The sequence below is a fragment of the Sparus aurata genome, chromosome 6 (assembly GCF_900880675.1).
Source record: "Sparus aurata chromosome 6, fSpaAur1.1, whole genome shotgun sequence".
Classification (NCBI taxonomy): Eukaryota; Metazoa; Chordata; class Actinopteri; order Spariformes; family Sparidae; genus Sparus; species Sparus aurata.
In genome coordinates this window covers 8,998,893-9,015,938 of record NC_044192.1, presented here as the reverse complement: position 1 = coordinate 9,015,938, position 17,046 = coordinate 8,998,893, and the positions used below count along the sequence as shown (strand labels likewise).

Sequence of the window (17,046 nt, the reverse complement as noted above, 5' to 3'; positions counted from 1 at the left end):
TGTGAAATATTATTTTGTGCAATGTTTTGGGGCGTGAACATCCAGGCAGATCATCTGAATATGTTTGTTTTTTTACCCAGGTAATAGTTAATTTAATATTACTGGAAGTAGCTTTTGGATACACAGATGTGAAAATATTTACTTTATTTGCTAATCTTAAAAATAATCTTAAAAATGGTTTTTAATTGTCCAGCAGTGTCACTTCTTGCTTGCTCCAAATGTTCCTCATAGCTTAGTGGTCAAGATATATCTCTTTATCAAACATCTTCTTAGCATACAAACTATGTGAGGTAGTGTTCTGTTTCAAGTTTTTACTGTTCAGCAACTGAATATGATGAGGTTGTAGTTCTAACCACCACTGCATTAATTGATATTTCCCACATTGTCATGTTTAGATATGTTAAAAAGGTGAACTGAATGCATTACTGGCAGGAACTTTTTCAAACACCAAAGGCTCAATACAAAACTCAATACAAAAAACAGTCTTCTAAAAAATGTAACTGCTGATTCATATCGGATAAAAAAAAGGTCCTTTGACAGACTGAAATCAAATTCCATCTTTAAGAGCTAGGCTTTTCTTTTTATCTGTCTCTTCAGGGCAAAGGTCTGGATCTATTGTCCCACAGGGCTCTGTGAGTGAGTTTCCTCTGGTTTCCCACACTCTGTCCTTTCACTGGAGGAACAATAGAAGTGTGTCGTATTATGCATGTCATTAGATACAATGTCTGACCTCTTTGAGGAGGTAAATGGTTAACTTTCAACTTTCTGCATTTAAACACCTGAACCTCACAGTTGTAACCAAAACAATGTTTCAGCAAAATTGTCATTGAATTTTTTTTCTTCTCTTATTTAGTTTGATGAATCAACTTACTCGATCATTTCTTCAAACACCTTGATTGAAAATTACTGATAATTTAATTAATTGAAAGTTATGGATCAATGATTGCTGTATATGTTAGATTTTACCTTGGTTTTGATAAACAAAGATGGGAACAATGATGGAGGCCTATATCAATTAAGTGAAAATGAAAAATGCATGAGCGTAGTCTTCTTTCAACATGATAAAGAGGGTAACCATGACACACAATGACATGAGAACAAAAACATTTCTGCTTGCAGTGTTTGTTTATTCAACAAGAGCCACATGAAGTGAGAAAGCTCCATCTAGAGGTGATGATACATCACAACAACAACTTGTAGATTTCTACAAGACACACTGTACTCAGAGAGAGTAAAGGAACAAATGTCTTTATAAAAGACAAATGATTTACAATATTTGAGGACACAGTCCTCACTGTCCTTTGACAGTTTTTTTCCTCTCAAATGGATCAAAACATTTGTACTTTGTGAAGAAACCAAAAGATAATACAAACTGACCTTACAACAGATCAGATTGTTCTTGATAACCATTGAAGTGAATTGATCCTCAAAATGTAAAAATTTAATTGTCACTGAAAACTGAACATGTGACATCAAACAAACAGTTTACACTAAAAAGATAAGCATATTGATCTTAAAACAGATCATTTTTCAATAATAACATGAAGTGAGGGAAAGTCCAATATGACAAAATGTCCATAAAAAGGACAAATTAAGAGTTTTGATCAAAATGATCATTACTAATCAAGAGGTTAAAGATATCACCATTGTATTTTACCAATACATATGGTGCGGTGAATCATAAAAAGCGTCACAGGAAAATTGTGACAGTAAAATAACCGTATAAAAAGTATAAACATTTGGATCTGACAACAGATCAGTTTTGAGTAATCAGAGAGATTAAAGTTCAGTATGACAGTATGTCCATAAAAAGGACAGTCAAAATTTTCTGATCAAAATGATCAATAACAATCAAAAGATAACAAATGTTATCACAGCATAAACTACCAACACATGAAGTATGGTGAGGTATGATAATAATTGCAGATGCAATCAGATGTTGTTCATGCGACATGCATGACAAGATGTTCTCTTTCTCAACTTGAAAGATATTGTTGCTGTCATTTCCTCAGGAAATGTCATCTTGAACAAACTCAAACATACAAAATACAGCCTTCTGTACATACAGAAGAACAAGTCCATCAAATTTCAAAGGATTCTGTCCAGTAATCTTTGACCATTGTGGTCATGTGAGTTTGTGTGGTAGTAACTCCAGCGAGTTGGTGTCTACCACGGCCTTCAGACGGCGCTGTTGTCTGGACTCTTGTCTTTGGTGATGCTGGTCTGGACTGTGGAGCTCAGAGGAGAGAAATCAGCCTCTGTCAGGTTGTTGTCAGAGGAAGACTGCAGCTTGTTGACATGGTTCAGCAGTCTTCTCTGCTGGTGATGCTGCTGCTGCAGTCGTCTCAGGACACAGACTGTCATCTCCAGGATGTCTGCTTTCTCCAGCTTGGAGTCTGGCTGCTGTTTGAGGAAGTCTGGACCCAGGAGAGACTTGAGCTGCTCAATGCTGCTGTTGATTCGCTCTCTGCGTAACTTCTCCACCAGAGGCTTTCTGAGCTGCAGAAAGAAAGAACAAAGTCATGAGACAACTTATTCTGGAGTCAAGTGTGATCATGAAAAAAAACAACCTCTCATTAACAATATTTGAAATGTTGTTGGATCTTGAATTTACCTTGTGGGTCAGAGTGAGATGCTCCTAAGAATTGGTCATTGCTGCAGTGATTGTAGGTGCCATGGCTGGATCTCTGTGCTGTAGAGGTCTCTGTAGAGAGAATCTGATCTCTGCTGGCTTCATCCCTCCTATTTATAGTCCCACATCTCCATATGAATGTGTGAGTCTTGGTCTGAGTGGAGTTTCTCACAGTCACAACCAATCGGAGAGCTTGGTGACACAATAAAAGGTCACACACGCCGAATGGTTATATTGATGTGAGGACAATAGTTATATCTCAGGGGAACAGGTGGAGGACTGGGGGGGGTGATGGAGAGAGACTCACAGAGCTCTGTGTGAATGTGGGAAAGTGGTGACCCTGTAGAGAGAGCAGATCTGCTGCCTGATGCTGGGATCAATGACTTTGACTGAGCACACACTGATTATTACATCACATGTGTGAGACGATGGCTTTTAATCATAAGTTAAAGTAAAAGTTATTTAATCTGATAAAATATGAGCATCAAAATCTGGATTTTTTTGTTGGATTCTTTTATTAAGCTTAAACCTAAAATGTAACACGTAAAACTCCCTGTATTTTTATTTGATATCATAAGCTAATTAGATTTTTCCTTGTCTTTATTAATGTTCCGTGATAAAAAAAAACAAGATCATTTGAGCAGTTCTAAAATATGTTAGCACACTGTTTGTTACATGTGTGTTAAGTGTTCAAGCACTTAAACTCAGCACAATAATCATGCAGCTGTCCAGATGCAGAGTCTTTTGACACGTGCCTTCTCGTCGGTGTGAGTAACAAGTAGAGCTCAGTTTCCCACACTGACTCCCTGTATGGTCAATGAACCACAAAGAGACTTAAGTGACAGATGCTGGCTGTGTGTTGTTATAGAAACAGAGACTGACATCACCAGCCATCTGGAGGGAAAGCACACCATTGGCTGACTCTCACAGTTCAAAATTTGAAATTGTGATGAAAAAGTTAGTCAGTCATTAAGTTATTAAGTTTCACCAAAATGTTTTATCATGTAATATTTCCAGTTTCTAACCACGTGACACATTTTGAAGCTCCAGTCATGATCATGTCTCATTACTGACCATCAACTGGATCAGAATTTCAGCTCTGCACATGAGGGTGGGAGGTTTCCTGGGGGGCAGCTGTTTCCTGAAGTGTGCCAGATCTTTTTGGAGAATTCCTGCACTGCTGGTGGGATGAATGTCATTCACACTGACCGCTGTTGTCTAGAGCTTTCCCACACTCTGTCCATTAGCAGAAAAAAGGCATGTTGGCACATGCCTTCTACTGATGGACTTACTTATGATCTACCTGTTGCACAAAAACATTGTTGGCACCCACAATGGCAACTGATTTCAGTCATGAAGTGGGCAGTAAGATATTAGGTTAACAATATTTTTTTCATTTTTCATTTTTTTTTTTTTTTGCTTTTGTGCACATTTTAGAGATATTGATACATCATAAATATTCTAAAAATAGAAAGATAAATCTGAGGTAGTGCAGTTGTTTGTGTTGTGAATTTATGGGCAGATCGTCAATATGTGCAACTTTATCCACTCAGTTAATATTTAAGGTGACAGGAAGCGGATCCATATTTGGGCAAATGTTTTTGTCTTGCTTATATAAAAAAAATTATCTTAAACATTGCCTTAAGTTATCCAGCAATGACGGTTCTAATTTGCTCTCACTATCTGTTATAGCATAGTGGTCAAGATATTTCTCTTTCTTGAACATTCTCTTAACATATGATCTATGAGAGGTAGTTTTCTATTTCAGGTTTTAATGTTTAAAGAATGATTATCACAGGATTGTCATTTTGATAAACATGGTGTTATAAGTGACATTTACCACATAACTATGTTTAGATATGTTAAAAAGGTGAATTGAAATGATGTCACTGGCAGAAACTTTTTCAAACACCACAGGCTAAAAATTTTTACTTTCACTAGACACAAAAACAGTCTTCTGAAAAATGTAAGTGTTGACTCATATTAAAGAACAGTTACACAAACGTCCTGACTCAAAACAAATTCCATCTTTAAGAGACACTATCCCTTTTAGTCTGTCTCTTCAGGGCAAAGGTCTGGATCTATTGTCCCACAGGGCGCTGTGAGTGAGTTTCCTCTGGTTTCTCACACTCTGTCCTTTCACTGCTTTCACTGGGGGAACAATAGAAGTGTGTCGTATAATGTATCTCATTAGATACGATGTTGGACCGCTTTAAAGAGGGCAGTGGTTAACTCAAAACGATTAAATTAAAACACTTCAACCTCTTCGTTGATACCAAAATGATGATTCAGCAAAAGTGTCTTTGAATTAAAATGTTTTTCTTATTCAGTTTGATGACTTGACTTGATCCAAAAGAACAGAAGGAAAACATTCATAATCACTCTTCATCAAACACCTTAATTGAAAATCCTTAAAAAATATGATTCTGAGTTTACATGTGAACATATAAGCTATGGATAAAAAAGTACTATATATGCTAGATTAACTTGATTTTGTCAATAAAATGTAGAAATAAAGATGTAGGCCTTTGTCAGTGAAGAAAAAATGTATAAAGTCTCTTTCATCATCATAAAGAGGATAACCTTAACATACACAATGAGGCGAGAACAAAAGAAGTTCAGCTTGCAGTGTTTGTTTATTCAACAAGGCACAATGAGCCACGTGAAGTGAGAAAGCCCCATCTAGAGGTGATGATACATCACAACAACAACTTGTAGATTTCTACAAGACACACTGTACTCAGAGAGAGTAAAGGAACAGCTGTCTTTATAAAAGACAAACGATTTACAATATTTGAGGACACAGTCCTCACTGTCCTTTGAGAGTTTTTCTCAAATGGATTAAAACATGTGTAGTTTGAAAGCAAAACATAATAGTAAAACCTGACCTTACAACAGATCACATCATTCTTAATGAACACTAAATTAAATGTTTTTTCTCAAATTGTTAAAATTTAAATTGTCACTGAAAACTGTGACAGTGTGAAAATAAACAAACCTTTTAAGGTAAAAAGATAAACATGTTGATCTTAGAACGGATCATTATTCAATAATCACATCAAGTGAGGTAAAGTCCAGTATGACACAATGTTCAAAAAAAGAACAAATTAAGAATTTTGATCAAAATGATCATTAACAATCAAGAGGTAAAGAGATCACCAGTGTATTATAGTTTAACAATACATGTGGTGAAGTGAATCATAAAAGCGTCACAGGAAACTTGTGACAGTAAAATAACCTTTTGAAAAAAGTATAAACATTTGGATCTGACAACAGATCAGTTTTAATTAATCAGAGAGATTAAAATTAATTATGACAATACGTCCATAAAAGGACAGTTAAGGTTTTCTGATCAATATGATCAATAACAATCAAAAGATAACAAATGTTATCATAGCATATACTACCAACACATGAAGTATAGTGAGGTATGATAATAATTGCTGATGCAATCAGATGTTGTTCATGCAACATGCATGACAAGATGTTCTCTTTCTCCACTTGAAAGATATTGTTGCTGTCATTTTCTCAGGAAATGTCATCTTGAACAAACTCAACACACAAAATACAGCCTTCTGTACATACAGAAGAACAAGTCCATCAAATTTCAAAGGATTCAGTCCAGTTATCTTTGACCAATGTGGTCATGTGAGTTTGTGTGGTAGTAACTCCAGCGAGTTGGTGTCTACCACGGCCTCCAGAGGGCGCTGTTGTCTGGACTCTTGTCTTTGGTGATGCTGGTCTGGACTGTGGAGCTCAGAGGAGAGAAGTCAGCCTCTGTCAGGTTGTTGTCAGAGGAAGACTGCAGCTTGTTGACATGGTTCAGCAGTCTTCTCTGCTGGTGATGCTGCTGCTGCAGTCGTCTCAGGACACAGACTGTCATCTCCAGGATGTCTGCTTTCTCCAGCTTGGAGTCTGGCTGCTGTTTGAGGAAGTCTGGACCCAGGAGAGACTTGAGATGCTCAATGCTGCTGTTGATTCGCTCTCTGCGTAACTTCTCCACCAGAGGCTTTCTGAGCTGCAGAAAAAAAGAACAAAGTCATTAGACAACTTATTCTGGAGTAAAATGTGAGCATAAACAAAGTCAACCTCTCATTGACAATATTTAAATGTTGTTGGATCTTGAATTTACCTTGTGGGTCAGAGTGAGATGCTCCTGAGAATTGGTCATTGCTGCAGTGATTGTAGGTGCCATTGCTGGATCTCTGTGCTGTAGAGGTCTCTGTAGAGAGAATCTGATCTCTGCTGGCTTCATCCCTCCTATTTATAGTCCCACATCTCCATATGAATATGTGGGTCTTGATCTGAGTAGAGTTTCTCACAGTCTCAGCCAATCAGAGACCTTGGTGACACAATGAAAGGGCACACACGTCAATTGGTTATGTTGATGTGAGGACAATAGTTGTATCTCAGGGGAACAGGTGGAGGACTGGGGGGGTGATGGAGAGAGACTCACAGAGCTCTGTGTGAATCTGGGAAAGTGGTGACCCTGTAGAGAGAGCAGATCTGCTGCCTGATGCTGGGATCAATGACTTTGACTGAGCACACGCTGATCATCACATCACACACGTGTGAGACAGACAGATAGTTGCATTTCGGCTAAAGTGTTTTTTCTTACTTAAATATTACCACTGGTAGGATGTAATTACGTACATGTCCTTTGGTCCTTTCCTTGAGTACAAATTTGGGTCACTTGTAATTTATATTTTCATGTATAGAAAATTATATGTACATATATTGCAATTTTTACTTCTATAGTTGACAGCTTTGGTCACGTGCTTATTTTTTAAAATGTTTTAAATATTTCTTTTTACATTTAATCGTTTCTTTGAAGTAATATAACTTTTTATTGATTATTCTCCCCAACATTTTATACCTGTTCAGCCAACATGATTACTAGATAAATTAATTGTTCTATTTACTCAAAATTAATTGACAATTATTTTTCATAACCATTCGAGTAATAAACAGTAAAAAGAATATTTTATAATTCCCACTCCAAAAGCTCTAATTTTGCTGTTTCTTTTCCCATTTTCTTTTTTTTCTTTTTTTTACTGTATTGTTAAATTGGAAGTTTTGAACAAATAGTTGGACAAATAGGACAAATGGATGTCTTCATATTAATGATTTTATTATGTCGTAATCGAAAACATAGCAAGTTTCATTCATGCCAATTATCATCTATTTCGTCTCGACGATTCAATTTTAGTGTTTGTTTAATACATGTGTAGGTTTTTTCCTTGAATTTAAAAACAAAAATATTACTATATTTTATAATGACAGTTCTACCACGTATTTAAAGAGTGGAGTCTTCAAGATATATTCTAAAGTCATTTGAAAAACAACCAAACCCTGAGAACAAGAATCATTGTGCTGTCCAGATGTTTCACTGTCTTGTCTTCTGACTTGTGCCTTGTAGTCAGTGTGGGTAGAAAGTTGGTCTCAGTTTCCCACACTGACTCCCTGAATGCTGTGGTCAATGAATAACAAAAGGACCTTGAATGGAGCTTTTGTGACTGATACTGGACGTGTGTTGTAGTAGAACCAGAGCCTGACGTCAGCAACCATCTGGTGGGAAAGAACACCATTGGCTGGTACTGAAAGTTTGTAACTTTGTAAATTAGAAAGCAAATTTCAGTATAAGAGTCACTTTAATTGATTTGGTAAATTATCAAGTCAATTTCTGATCGCTTTTGGTACGTTTTGAGCATTTTATCATAGTTGTTCCTTTATATCCGTAGCTGGATAATATTTCAGCTCTGTAGATGAGGGTGGGAGGTTGGAGCATTTGTTTCCTGAAGTGTGCCAAATCCCTTTAGAGAATAGTCTGCTGCTGCTGGTGGGGTTCAGGATACTTATCATACTAAACACTGTTCTCCACAGTTTTCCCACACGCTGCCCATTAAAAGAAAGTCGGGCACATGTCTACGTCTAATTATGACTTTTGAGAAAGGAATTTCTATCTTTTAGAGGCCATTGTGTTTTTTCTTTTTCTTTTTGAATTTTTAGCTCATCAAGATTCAATCAAGAAAATATATAGAGTAACATTAGGAGAAATTGAGACCAGCAGAGAAAAAACCTCTTTCATTTTAATACTTGGAAAATGTTTTTTGTAAAAGTAAACTTTATTCACTGAGTACAACATCAGTTACTTGGTTTTATTGATGTATTTCGACTCAACACTGACCTCTTTCAGCTCAATGTTACACCAGACATTTTTGTCTTTTCCAGTGTCAAATGCAAAATGTAGCTTAAAGTTTTAGTGAAAAGAACCGATCAGAATATCTTTAATTTGACATTTTACATAATAATCAATTTTTATAAATCACTGGAATGACATAAACACTTTCAGCGAGTGTGTTAACCCAAACTTCAGGGAATGGCAATACATGTAAAATTGGTAAAGGAGATTCTATCATAAAATAGATAAAATGTTGTATGTAATGTTTAACATATTCTGAAGATTCAGTTTTAGAGCCACACTCCTCTTTTAATCTGTCTCTTTAGGGCAAAGGTCTGGATCTATTGTCCCACAGGGCTCTGTGAGTGAGTTTCCTCTGGTTTCCCACACTCTGTCCTTTCACTGCTTTCACTGGACCAACAATAGAAGTGTGTCGTATTATGCATCTGATTAGACACAATGTCTGACATCTTTAAAGGGGGAAATTCTTAATTTTAAACCTCAACCATGAAACTTTCAATGACACTGAAACGGTGCGGCAGTTAAAATGACTAAGTATTGGAAGGGTTTTAGTTTTCTTTGATGACTTCACTTTAACCCCTCTTCATCAGAAAATGAAATTGGACCACATTTCTGTGCTCAGATTTTTTTTAAACAGGTATGCAATGTAAAAATCATTTATATAGGTGCTTAAATGTATCTAGATTTGTCAGTAAGATTTATTAAAAATGATGTAGACATCTATTAGCTGATTGAAGATGACAGTATAACTGTATAAAGTCGTGTCTTACATCATCATAAAGCGAGGCACACAATGACATGAGGAGACAACATTTTCAGCTTGCAGTGTTTGTTTATTCAACAAGAGCCACATGAAGTGAGAAAGCTCCATCTAGAGGTGACGATACATCACAACAACAACTTGTAGATTTCTACAAGACACACTGTACTCAGAGAGAGTAAAGGAACAGCTGTCCTTATAAAAGACAAATGATTTATAATATCTGAGGACACAGTCCTCACTGTCCTTTGAGAGTTTTTCCCAAATGGATTAAAACATTTGTAGTTTGTAAACAAAACATACAATAATAAAAACTGACCTTACAACAGATCACATCATTCTGAATGAACATTAAATTCAGTTGATTATCAAAATGTAAAACTTAGATTGTCACATGAATAATGTGACAGTGTGACATTGAACAATCCTTTTACAGTAAAAAGAAAAACATTTTGACCTTAAAACAGATCATTTTTCAATAATCATATAAATTGAAGTGAAGTCCAATGTGACAAAATGTCCATAAAAAGGACAAATTTAAGAGTTTTGATCCAAAATGATAATTGTTAATCAAGAAGTTAGTGACATCACCATTGTATTGTATTTTAACAATACATGTCGTGAAGTGAATCATAAAAGTGTCACAGGAAAATTGTGACAGTAAAACAACCTTTAAGCAAAAAGTATAAACATTTGGGTCCGACAACAGATCAGTTTTGATTAATCAGAGAGATTAAAGATAATTATGACAATTTGTCCATAAAAAGGACAAATTAAGAATTTTGATCAAAATGATCATTACTAATCAAAGTTAGTAGATAGCATTGTTGCATTATGTCTTAATAATACCTTTCATGAGGTGAATCATTAAAGTGTCACAGAAAAATAGTGACATTAAGCAAAACTTTTAGAACAAAGTAAAACATTTTGATCTGACAACAGATCGGTTTTGATTAATCAGAGAGATTAAAGTTCATTGTGACAATATGTCCATAAAAAGGACATTTAAAGATTTTTGATCAATATGATCAATAAGAATCAAAGGATAACAAATGTTATCACAGCATAAACTACCAACACATGAAGTACAGTGAGGTATGATAATAATTGCTGATGCAATCAGATGTTGTTCATGCAACATGCATGACAAGATGTTCTCTTTCTCAACTTGAAAGATATTGTTGCTGTCATTTCCTCAGGAAATATCATCTTGAACAAACTCAAACATACAAAATACAGCCTTCTGTACATACAGAAGAACAAGTCTATCAAATTTCAAAGGATTCAGTCCAGTAATCTTTGACCAATGTGGTCATGTGAGTTTGTGTGGTGGTAACTCCAGTGAGTTGGTTTCTACCATGGCCTCCAGAGGGCGCTGTTGTCTGGACTCTTGTCTTTGGTGATGCTGGTCTGGACTGTGGAGCTCAGAGGAGAGAAGTCAGCCTCTGTCAGGTTGTTGTCAGAGGAAGACTGCGGCTTGTTGACATGGTTCAGCAGTCTTCTCTGCAGGTGATGCTGCTGCTGCAGTCGTCTCAGGACACAGACTGTCATCTCCAGGATGTCTGCTTTCTCCAGCTTGGAGTCTGGCTGCTGTTTGAGGAAGTCTGGACCCACGAGAGACTTGAGCTGCTCAATGCTGCTGTTGATTCGCTCTCTGCGTAACTTCTCCACCAGAGGCTTTCTGAGCTGCAGAAAGAAGAACAAAGTCATTAGACAACTTATTCTGGAGTCAAGTGTGAGCATAAACAAAGACAACCTCTCATTTACAATATTTAAATGTTGTTGGATCTTGAATTTACCTTGTGGATCAGCGTGAGATTCTCCTGAGAACTGGTCATTGCTGCAGTGATTGTAGGTGCCATGGCTGGATCTCTGTGCTGTGGAGGTCTCTGTAGAGAGAATCTGATCTCTGCTGGCTTCATCCCTCCTATTTATAGTCCCACATCTCCATATGAATGTGTGAGTCTTGGTCTGAGTGGAGTTTCTCACAGTCTCAGCCAATCAGAGACTTTGGTGACACAATAAAAGGTCACACACGCCGAATGGTTATGTTGATGTGAGGACAATAGTTGTATCTCAGGGGAACAGGTGGAGGACTGGGGGGTGATGGAGAGAGGCTCACAGAGCTCTCTGTGAATCTGGGAAAGTGGTGACCCTGTAGAGAGAGCAGATCTGCTGCCTGATGCTGGGATCAATGACTTTGACTGAGCACACGCTCATCATCACATCACACACGTGTGAGACAGACAGTTAGTTGCTTTTCGGCCAAAGGGTTTTTTCTTACTTAAATATTACCAGTGGTGGGATTGCGTACATGTCCTTTGGTCCTTTTCTTTAGTACAAATTTGAGGCACTTGTAATTTTTTATATTAATTTGTAGTAAATTATGAGTACCTACAATTTATTGCAATTTTTATTTCAAATTTTCTAGATTTATATGTAGTTGATTATAAGTACCTACAATATATTGCAAGTTTTACTTTTTATATTGACCGCTTTGATTACTTGCAATTTTTTGAATATATATATATATATATATTTTTTTTTACATTGAATCATTTTTTGAACTATCTTAACTTTTTATTGATTATACTGCCCAACAATTTATACCTGTTCAGCCAAGATGATTACTACATTAATACATTTTTCTATTAACTGAAGATTAATTAAAAACGTTTTTCAAAACCATTTGAGCAGTTTTTAAATTAAAAATATTTTCTGATTCCCACTTCTGAAAGCTCTAATTTTGCTGCTTCTTTTCCCATTGTTTTAATGTATTCTTAGTTTGGAAGTTTTGGGCTGTTAGTTGGACAAAACAAACCCCTGTAAATTAGATAATCATTGGAATTAGAATTTTTCGTATAAATAATTTTATTATGTTATAGTCTAAAACATAGCAAGTGTCATTCATGCCAGTTATCATCTGTTTCATCTAGATGATTCAATTTCAATTTTTGTTTAATGCTTCCGTAGGTTTTTTCCTTGAATTTAAAAACAACAACATTACTGTTTTTTATAATGTCAGTTCTGTCAGGTATTTAAAGAATGTGGTCTTCAAGATATATTCTAATGTCATTTGATAAAACAACCAAACCCTGAGAACAAGAATCATCGTGCTGTCCAGATGTTTCACTGTCTTGTCTTCTGACTTGTGCCTTGTAGTCAGTGTGGGTAGAAAGTTGGTCTCAGTTTCCCACACTGACTCCCTGAATGCTGCGGTCAATGAACAACAAAAGGACTTTGAATGGAGCTTTTGTGACTGATACTGGACGTGTGTTGTAGTAGAACCAGAGCCTGACATCAGCAACCATCTGGAGGGAAAGAACACCATTGGCTGGTTCTCAAAGTTTGTAACTTTGTAAATTAGAAATCAAATTTCAGCATAAGAGTCACTCCAATTGATTTGGCAAATTATTAAGTGAATTTCTGATCGCTTTTGTACATTTCGACCATCTTATCATAGTTGGTCCATTGTATCAGTAACTGGATAATATTTCAGCTCTGTAGATGAGGGTGGGAGGTTGGAGCATCTGTTTCCTGAAGTGTGCCAAATCCCTTTAGAGAATAGTCTGCTGCTGCTGGTGGGGTTGAGGTTGCTAATCATACTAAACACTGTTCGCCACAGTTTTCCCACATGCTGTCTATTAAAATTAAGTCAGGCACGTGTCTACATCTAAATATGACTTCTGAGAGAGGAATTTCTCTCTTTTGGAGGCTATTGTGTTTTTTCTTTTTGAAATGTTTTGCTCATCAAGATTCATTCAAGAAAATATATAGAGTCACAGTAGGAGAAATTGAGACCAGCAGAGAAACAACCTCTTTCACTTTAATAATTGGAAAATTTACTTTGTAAAAGTAAACTTAATTCACTGAGTACAACATCAGTTACTTGGTTTTATTAATGTATTTCGACTCAACACTGACCCCTTTCAGCTTAATGTTGCACCAGACATTTTTATCTTTTCTAGTGTCAAATGCAAAATGTAATGAGGCTTAAAGTTTTTGTGAAATGAAACAATCAGAATAGCTTTAATTTTACATTTTACATAATAATCAGTTTTCATAAATCACTGGAATGACAGAAACACTTGCAGCGAGTGTGTAAACCCAAACTTAGGGAATGGAAATACATGTAAAATTGGTAAAGGAGATTCTATCATAAAATAGTTAAAATGTTGTATGTAATGTCTAACATATTCTGAAGATTCAGTTTTAGAGCCACACTCCTCTTTTAATCTGTCTCTTCAGGGCAAAGGTCTGGATCTATTGTCCCACAGGGCTCTGTGAGTGAGTTTCCTCTGGTTTCCCACACTCTGTCCTTTCACTGCTTTCACTGGACCAACAATAGAAGTGTGTCGTATTATGCATCTGATTAGACACAATGTCTGACATCTTTAAAGGGAGAAATACTTAATTTTAAACCTCAACCATAAAACTTTCAATGACACTGAAACGGTGCTGCAGTTAAAATGACCAAGTATTCGAAACGTTTTAGTTTGATGACTTCACTTTAACCCCTCTTCATCAGAAAGTGAAATTGAACCACATTTGTATGCTCAGGTTTTTTTTAAACAGGTATGTAATGTACAAATCATTTATATAGGTGCTTAAATGTATCTAGATTTGTCAGTAAGATGTAGTAAAAATGATGTAGACATCTATCAGCTGATAGAAGATGACAGTATAACTGTATAAAGTCGTGTCTTTCATCATCATAAAGCGAGGCACACGATGACCTGAGGAGACAACATTTTCAGCTTGCAGTGTTTGTTTATTCAACAAGAGCCACATGAAGTGAGAAAGCTCCATCTAGAGGTGACGATACATCACAACAACAACTTGTAGATTTCTACAAGACACACTGTACTCAGAGAGAATAAAGGAACAGCTGTCTTTATAAAAGACAAACGATTTATAATATCTGAGGACACAGTCCTCACTGTCCTTTGAGAGTTTTTCCCAAATGGATTAAAACATTTGTATTTTGTAAACAAAACATATAATAGTAAAAACTGACCTTACAACAGATCACATCATTCTGAATTAACATTAAATTCAGTTGATTATCAAAATGTAAAACTTAGATTGTCACATGAATAATGTGACAGTGTGACATTTAACAAACCTTTGACCGTAAAAACATAAACATATTGACCTTAAAACAAATCATTTTTCAATAATCATATAAAGTGAAGTAAAGTCCAATATGACAAAATGTCCATGAAAAGGACAAATCAAGAGTTTTGATCCAAAATGATCATTGTTAATCAAGAAGTTAGTAACATCACCATTGTATTGTATTTTAACGATATATGTCGTGACGTGAATCATAAAAGTGTCACAGGAAAATTGTGACAGTAAAATAACCTTTTAGCAAAAAGTATGAACATTTGGATCCAACAACAGATCAGTTTTGATTAATCAGAGAGATTAAAGATAATTATGACAATTTGTCCATAAAAAGGACAAATTAAGAATTTTGATCAAAATGATCATTACTAATCAAAGTTAGTAGATTTCATTATTGCATTATATCTTAATAATACCTTTCATGAGGTGAATCATTAAAGTGTCACAGAAAAATAGTGACATTAAGCAAAACTTTTAGAACAAAGTAAAACATTTTGATCTGACAACAGATCAGTTTTGATTAATCAGAGAGATTAAAGTTCATTGTGACAATATGTCCATAAAAAGGACATTTAAAGATTTTTGATCAATATGATCAATAACGATCAAAAGATAACAAATGTTATCACAGCATAAATACCAACACATGAAGTACAGTGAGGTATGATGATAATTGCTGATGCAATCAGATGTTGTTCATGCAACATGCATGACAAGATGTTCTCTTTCTCAACTTGAAAGATATTGTTGCTGTCATTTCCTCAGGAAATGTCATCTTGAACAAACTCAACACACAAAATACAGCCTTCTGTACATACAGAAGAACAAGTCCATCAAATTTCAAAGGATTCAGTCCAGTAATCTTTGACCAATGTGGTCATGTGAGTTTGTGTGGTAGTAACTCCAGTGAGTTGGTGTCTACCACGGCCTCCAGAGGGCACTGTTGTCTGGACTCTTGTCTTTGGTGATGCTGGTCTGGACTGTGGAGCTCAGAGGAGAGAAGTCAGCCTCTGTCAGGTTGTTGTCAGAGGAAGACTGCAGCTTGTTGACATGGTTCAGCAGTCTTCTCTGCTGTTGATGCTGCTGCTGCAGTCGTCTCAGGACACAGACTGTCATCTCCAGGATGTCTGCTTTCTCCAGCTTGGAGTCTGGCTGCTGTTTGAGGAAGTCTGGACCCAGGAGAGACTTGAGATGCTCAATGCTGCTGTTGATTCGCTCTCTGCGTAACTTCTCCACCAGAGGCTTTCTGAGCTGCAGAAAAAAAGAACAAAGTCATTAGACAACTTATTCTGGAGTAAAATGTGAGCATAAACAAAGACAACCTCTCATTAACAATATTTAAATGTTGTTGGATCTTGAATTTACCTTGTGGGTCAGAGTGAGATGCTCCTGAGAATTGGTCATTGCTGCAGTGATTGTAGGTGCCATGGCTGGATCTCTGTGTTGTAGAGGTCTCTGTAGAGAGAATCTGATCTCTGCTGGCTTCATCCCTCCTATTTATAGTCCCACATCTCCATATGAATGTGTGGGTCTTGGTCTGAGTGGAGTTTCTCACAGTCTCAGCCAATCAGAGACCTTGGTGACACAATAAAAGGTCACACACGCCGAATGGTTATGTTGATGTGAGGACAAAAGTTGTATCTCAGGGGAACAGGTGGAGGACTGGGGGGGTGATGGAGAGAGACTCACAGAGCTCTGTGTGAATCTGGGAAAGTGGTGACCCTGTAGAGAGAGCAGATCTGCTGCCTGATGCTGGGATCAATGACTTTGACTGAGCACACACTCATCATCACATCACACACGTGTGAGAAAGACAGTTAGTTGCTTTTCGGCCAAAGGGTTTTTTCTTACTTAAATATTACCAGTGGTGGGACTACGTACATGTCCTTTGGTCCTTTTCTTAAGTACAAATTTGAGGCACTTGTAATTTTCTATATTAATATGTAGTAAATTATGAGTACCTACAATTTATTGCAATTTTTACTTCTAATTTTCTAGATTTATATGTAGTTGATTATAAGTACCTACAATATATTGCAAGTTTTGCTTTTTATATTGACCGCTTTGATCACTTGCAAATTTTTGAATATATATATATATACATTTTTACCTTGAATCATTTTTTGAACTATGTTTACTTTTTATTGATTATACTGCCCAACAATTTATACCTGTTCATCCAAGATGATTACTACATTAATACATTTTTCTATTAACTGAAGATTAATAAAACGTTTTTCAAAACCATTTGAGCAGTTTTTAAGTTAAAAATATTTTCTGATTCCCACTTCTGAAAGCTCTAATTTTGCTGATTCTTTTCCC

General features: G+C 36.1%; 3 protein-coding genes, 1 long non-coding RNA gene and 1 pseudogene across 7 annotated transcripts in view; 1 reads left to right on the top strand and 4 right to left on the bottom strand.

The window, feature by feature from the left end:
* LOC115583812 (uncharacterized) overlaps positions 1-17,046 on the top strand; it is a 74,593-nt gene that overhangs the window by 19,295 nt on the left and 38,252 nt on the right. The gene's annotated exons all lie outside the window — the stretch shown is intronic.
* Positions 1,107-2,677, bottom strand: LOC115583811 (transcription factor HES-5-like; annotated as a pseudogene).
* Positions 5,250-6,887, bottom strand: LOC115583806 (protein hairy-like). The gene is made up of 2 exons (XM_030420997.1): positions 6,765-6,887; positions 5,250-6,650 (listed from the first exon to the last, which is right to left on the bottom strand). The coding sequence occupies exons 1-2, from the start codon at positions 6,885-6,887 to the stop codon at positions 6,318-6,320; spliced, it is 456 nt and encodes a 151-aa protein (XP_030276857.1). The 3' UTR covers positions 5,250-6,317.
* LOC115583809 (transcription factor HES-5-like) lies at positions 9,647-11,516 on the bottom strand. Its single transcript, XM_030420999.1, has 2 exons — positions 11,394-11,516; positions 9,647-11,280 (listed from the first exon to the last, which is right to left on the bottom strand). The coding sequence occupies exons 1-2, from the start codon at positions 11,514-11,516 to the stop codon at positions 10,948-10,950; spliced, it is 456 nt and encodes a 151-aa protein (XP_030276859.1). The 3' UTR covers positions 9,647-10,947.
* On the bottom strand, positions 14,345-16,212 carry LOC115583802 (transcription factor HES-2-like). The gene is made up of 2 exons (XM_030420994.1): positions 16,090-16,212; positions 14,345-15,975 (listed from the first exon to the last, which is right to left on the bottom strand). The coding sequence occupies exons 1-2, from the start codon at positions 16,210-16,212 to the stop codon at positions 15,643-15,645; spliced, it is 456 nt and encodes a 151-aa protein (XP_030276854.1). The 3' UTR covers positions 14,345-15,642.

What these genes read in the sequence shown, in the direction of transcription:
- LOC115583806 (XM_030420997.1), bottom strand. Translation starts at nt 6,887, where the DNA reads ATGAAGCCAGCAGAGATCAGATTCTCTCTACAGAGACCTCTACAGCAC. An exon ending in ATCTCACTCTGACCCACAAG is followed by an intron (nt 6,651 to 6,764) that starts GTAAATTCAAGA and finishes TTTTTTCTGCAG; the next exon opens with CTCAGAAAGCCTCTGGTGGA.
- LOC115583809 (XM_030420999.1), bottom strand. Translation starts at nt 11,516, where the DNA reads ATGAAGCCAGCAGAGATCAGATTCTCTCTACAGAGACCTCCACAGCAC. An exon ending in ATCTCACGCTGATCCACAAG is followed by an intron (nt 11,281 to 11,393) that starts GTAAATTCAAGA and finishes TTCTTTCTGCAG; the next exon opens with CTCAGAAAGCCTCTGGTGGA.
- LOC115583802 (XM_030420994.1), bottom strand. Translation starts at nt 16,212, where the DNA reads ATGAAGCCAGCAGAGATCAGATTCTCTCTACAGAGACCTCTACAACAC. An exon ending in ATCTCACTCTGACCCACAAG is followed by an intron (nt 15,976 to 16,089) that starts GTAAATTCAAGA and finishes TTTTTTCTGCAG; the next exon opens with CTCAGAAAGCCTCTGGTGGA.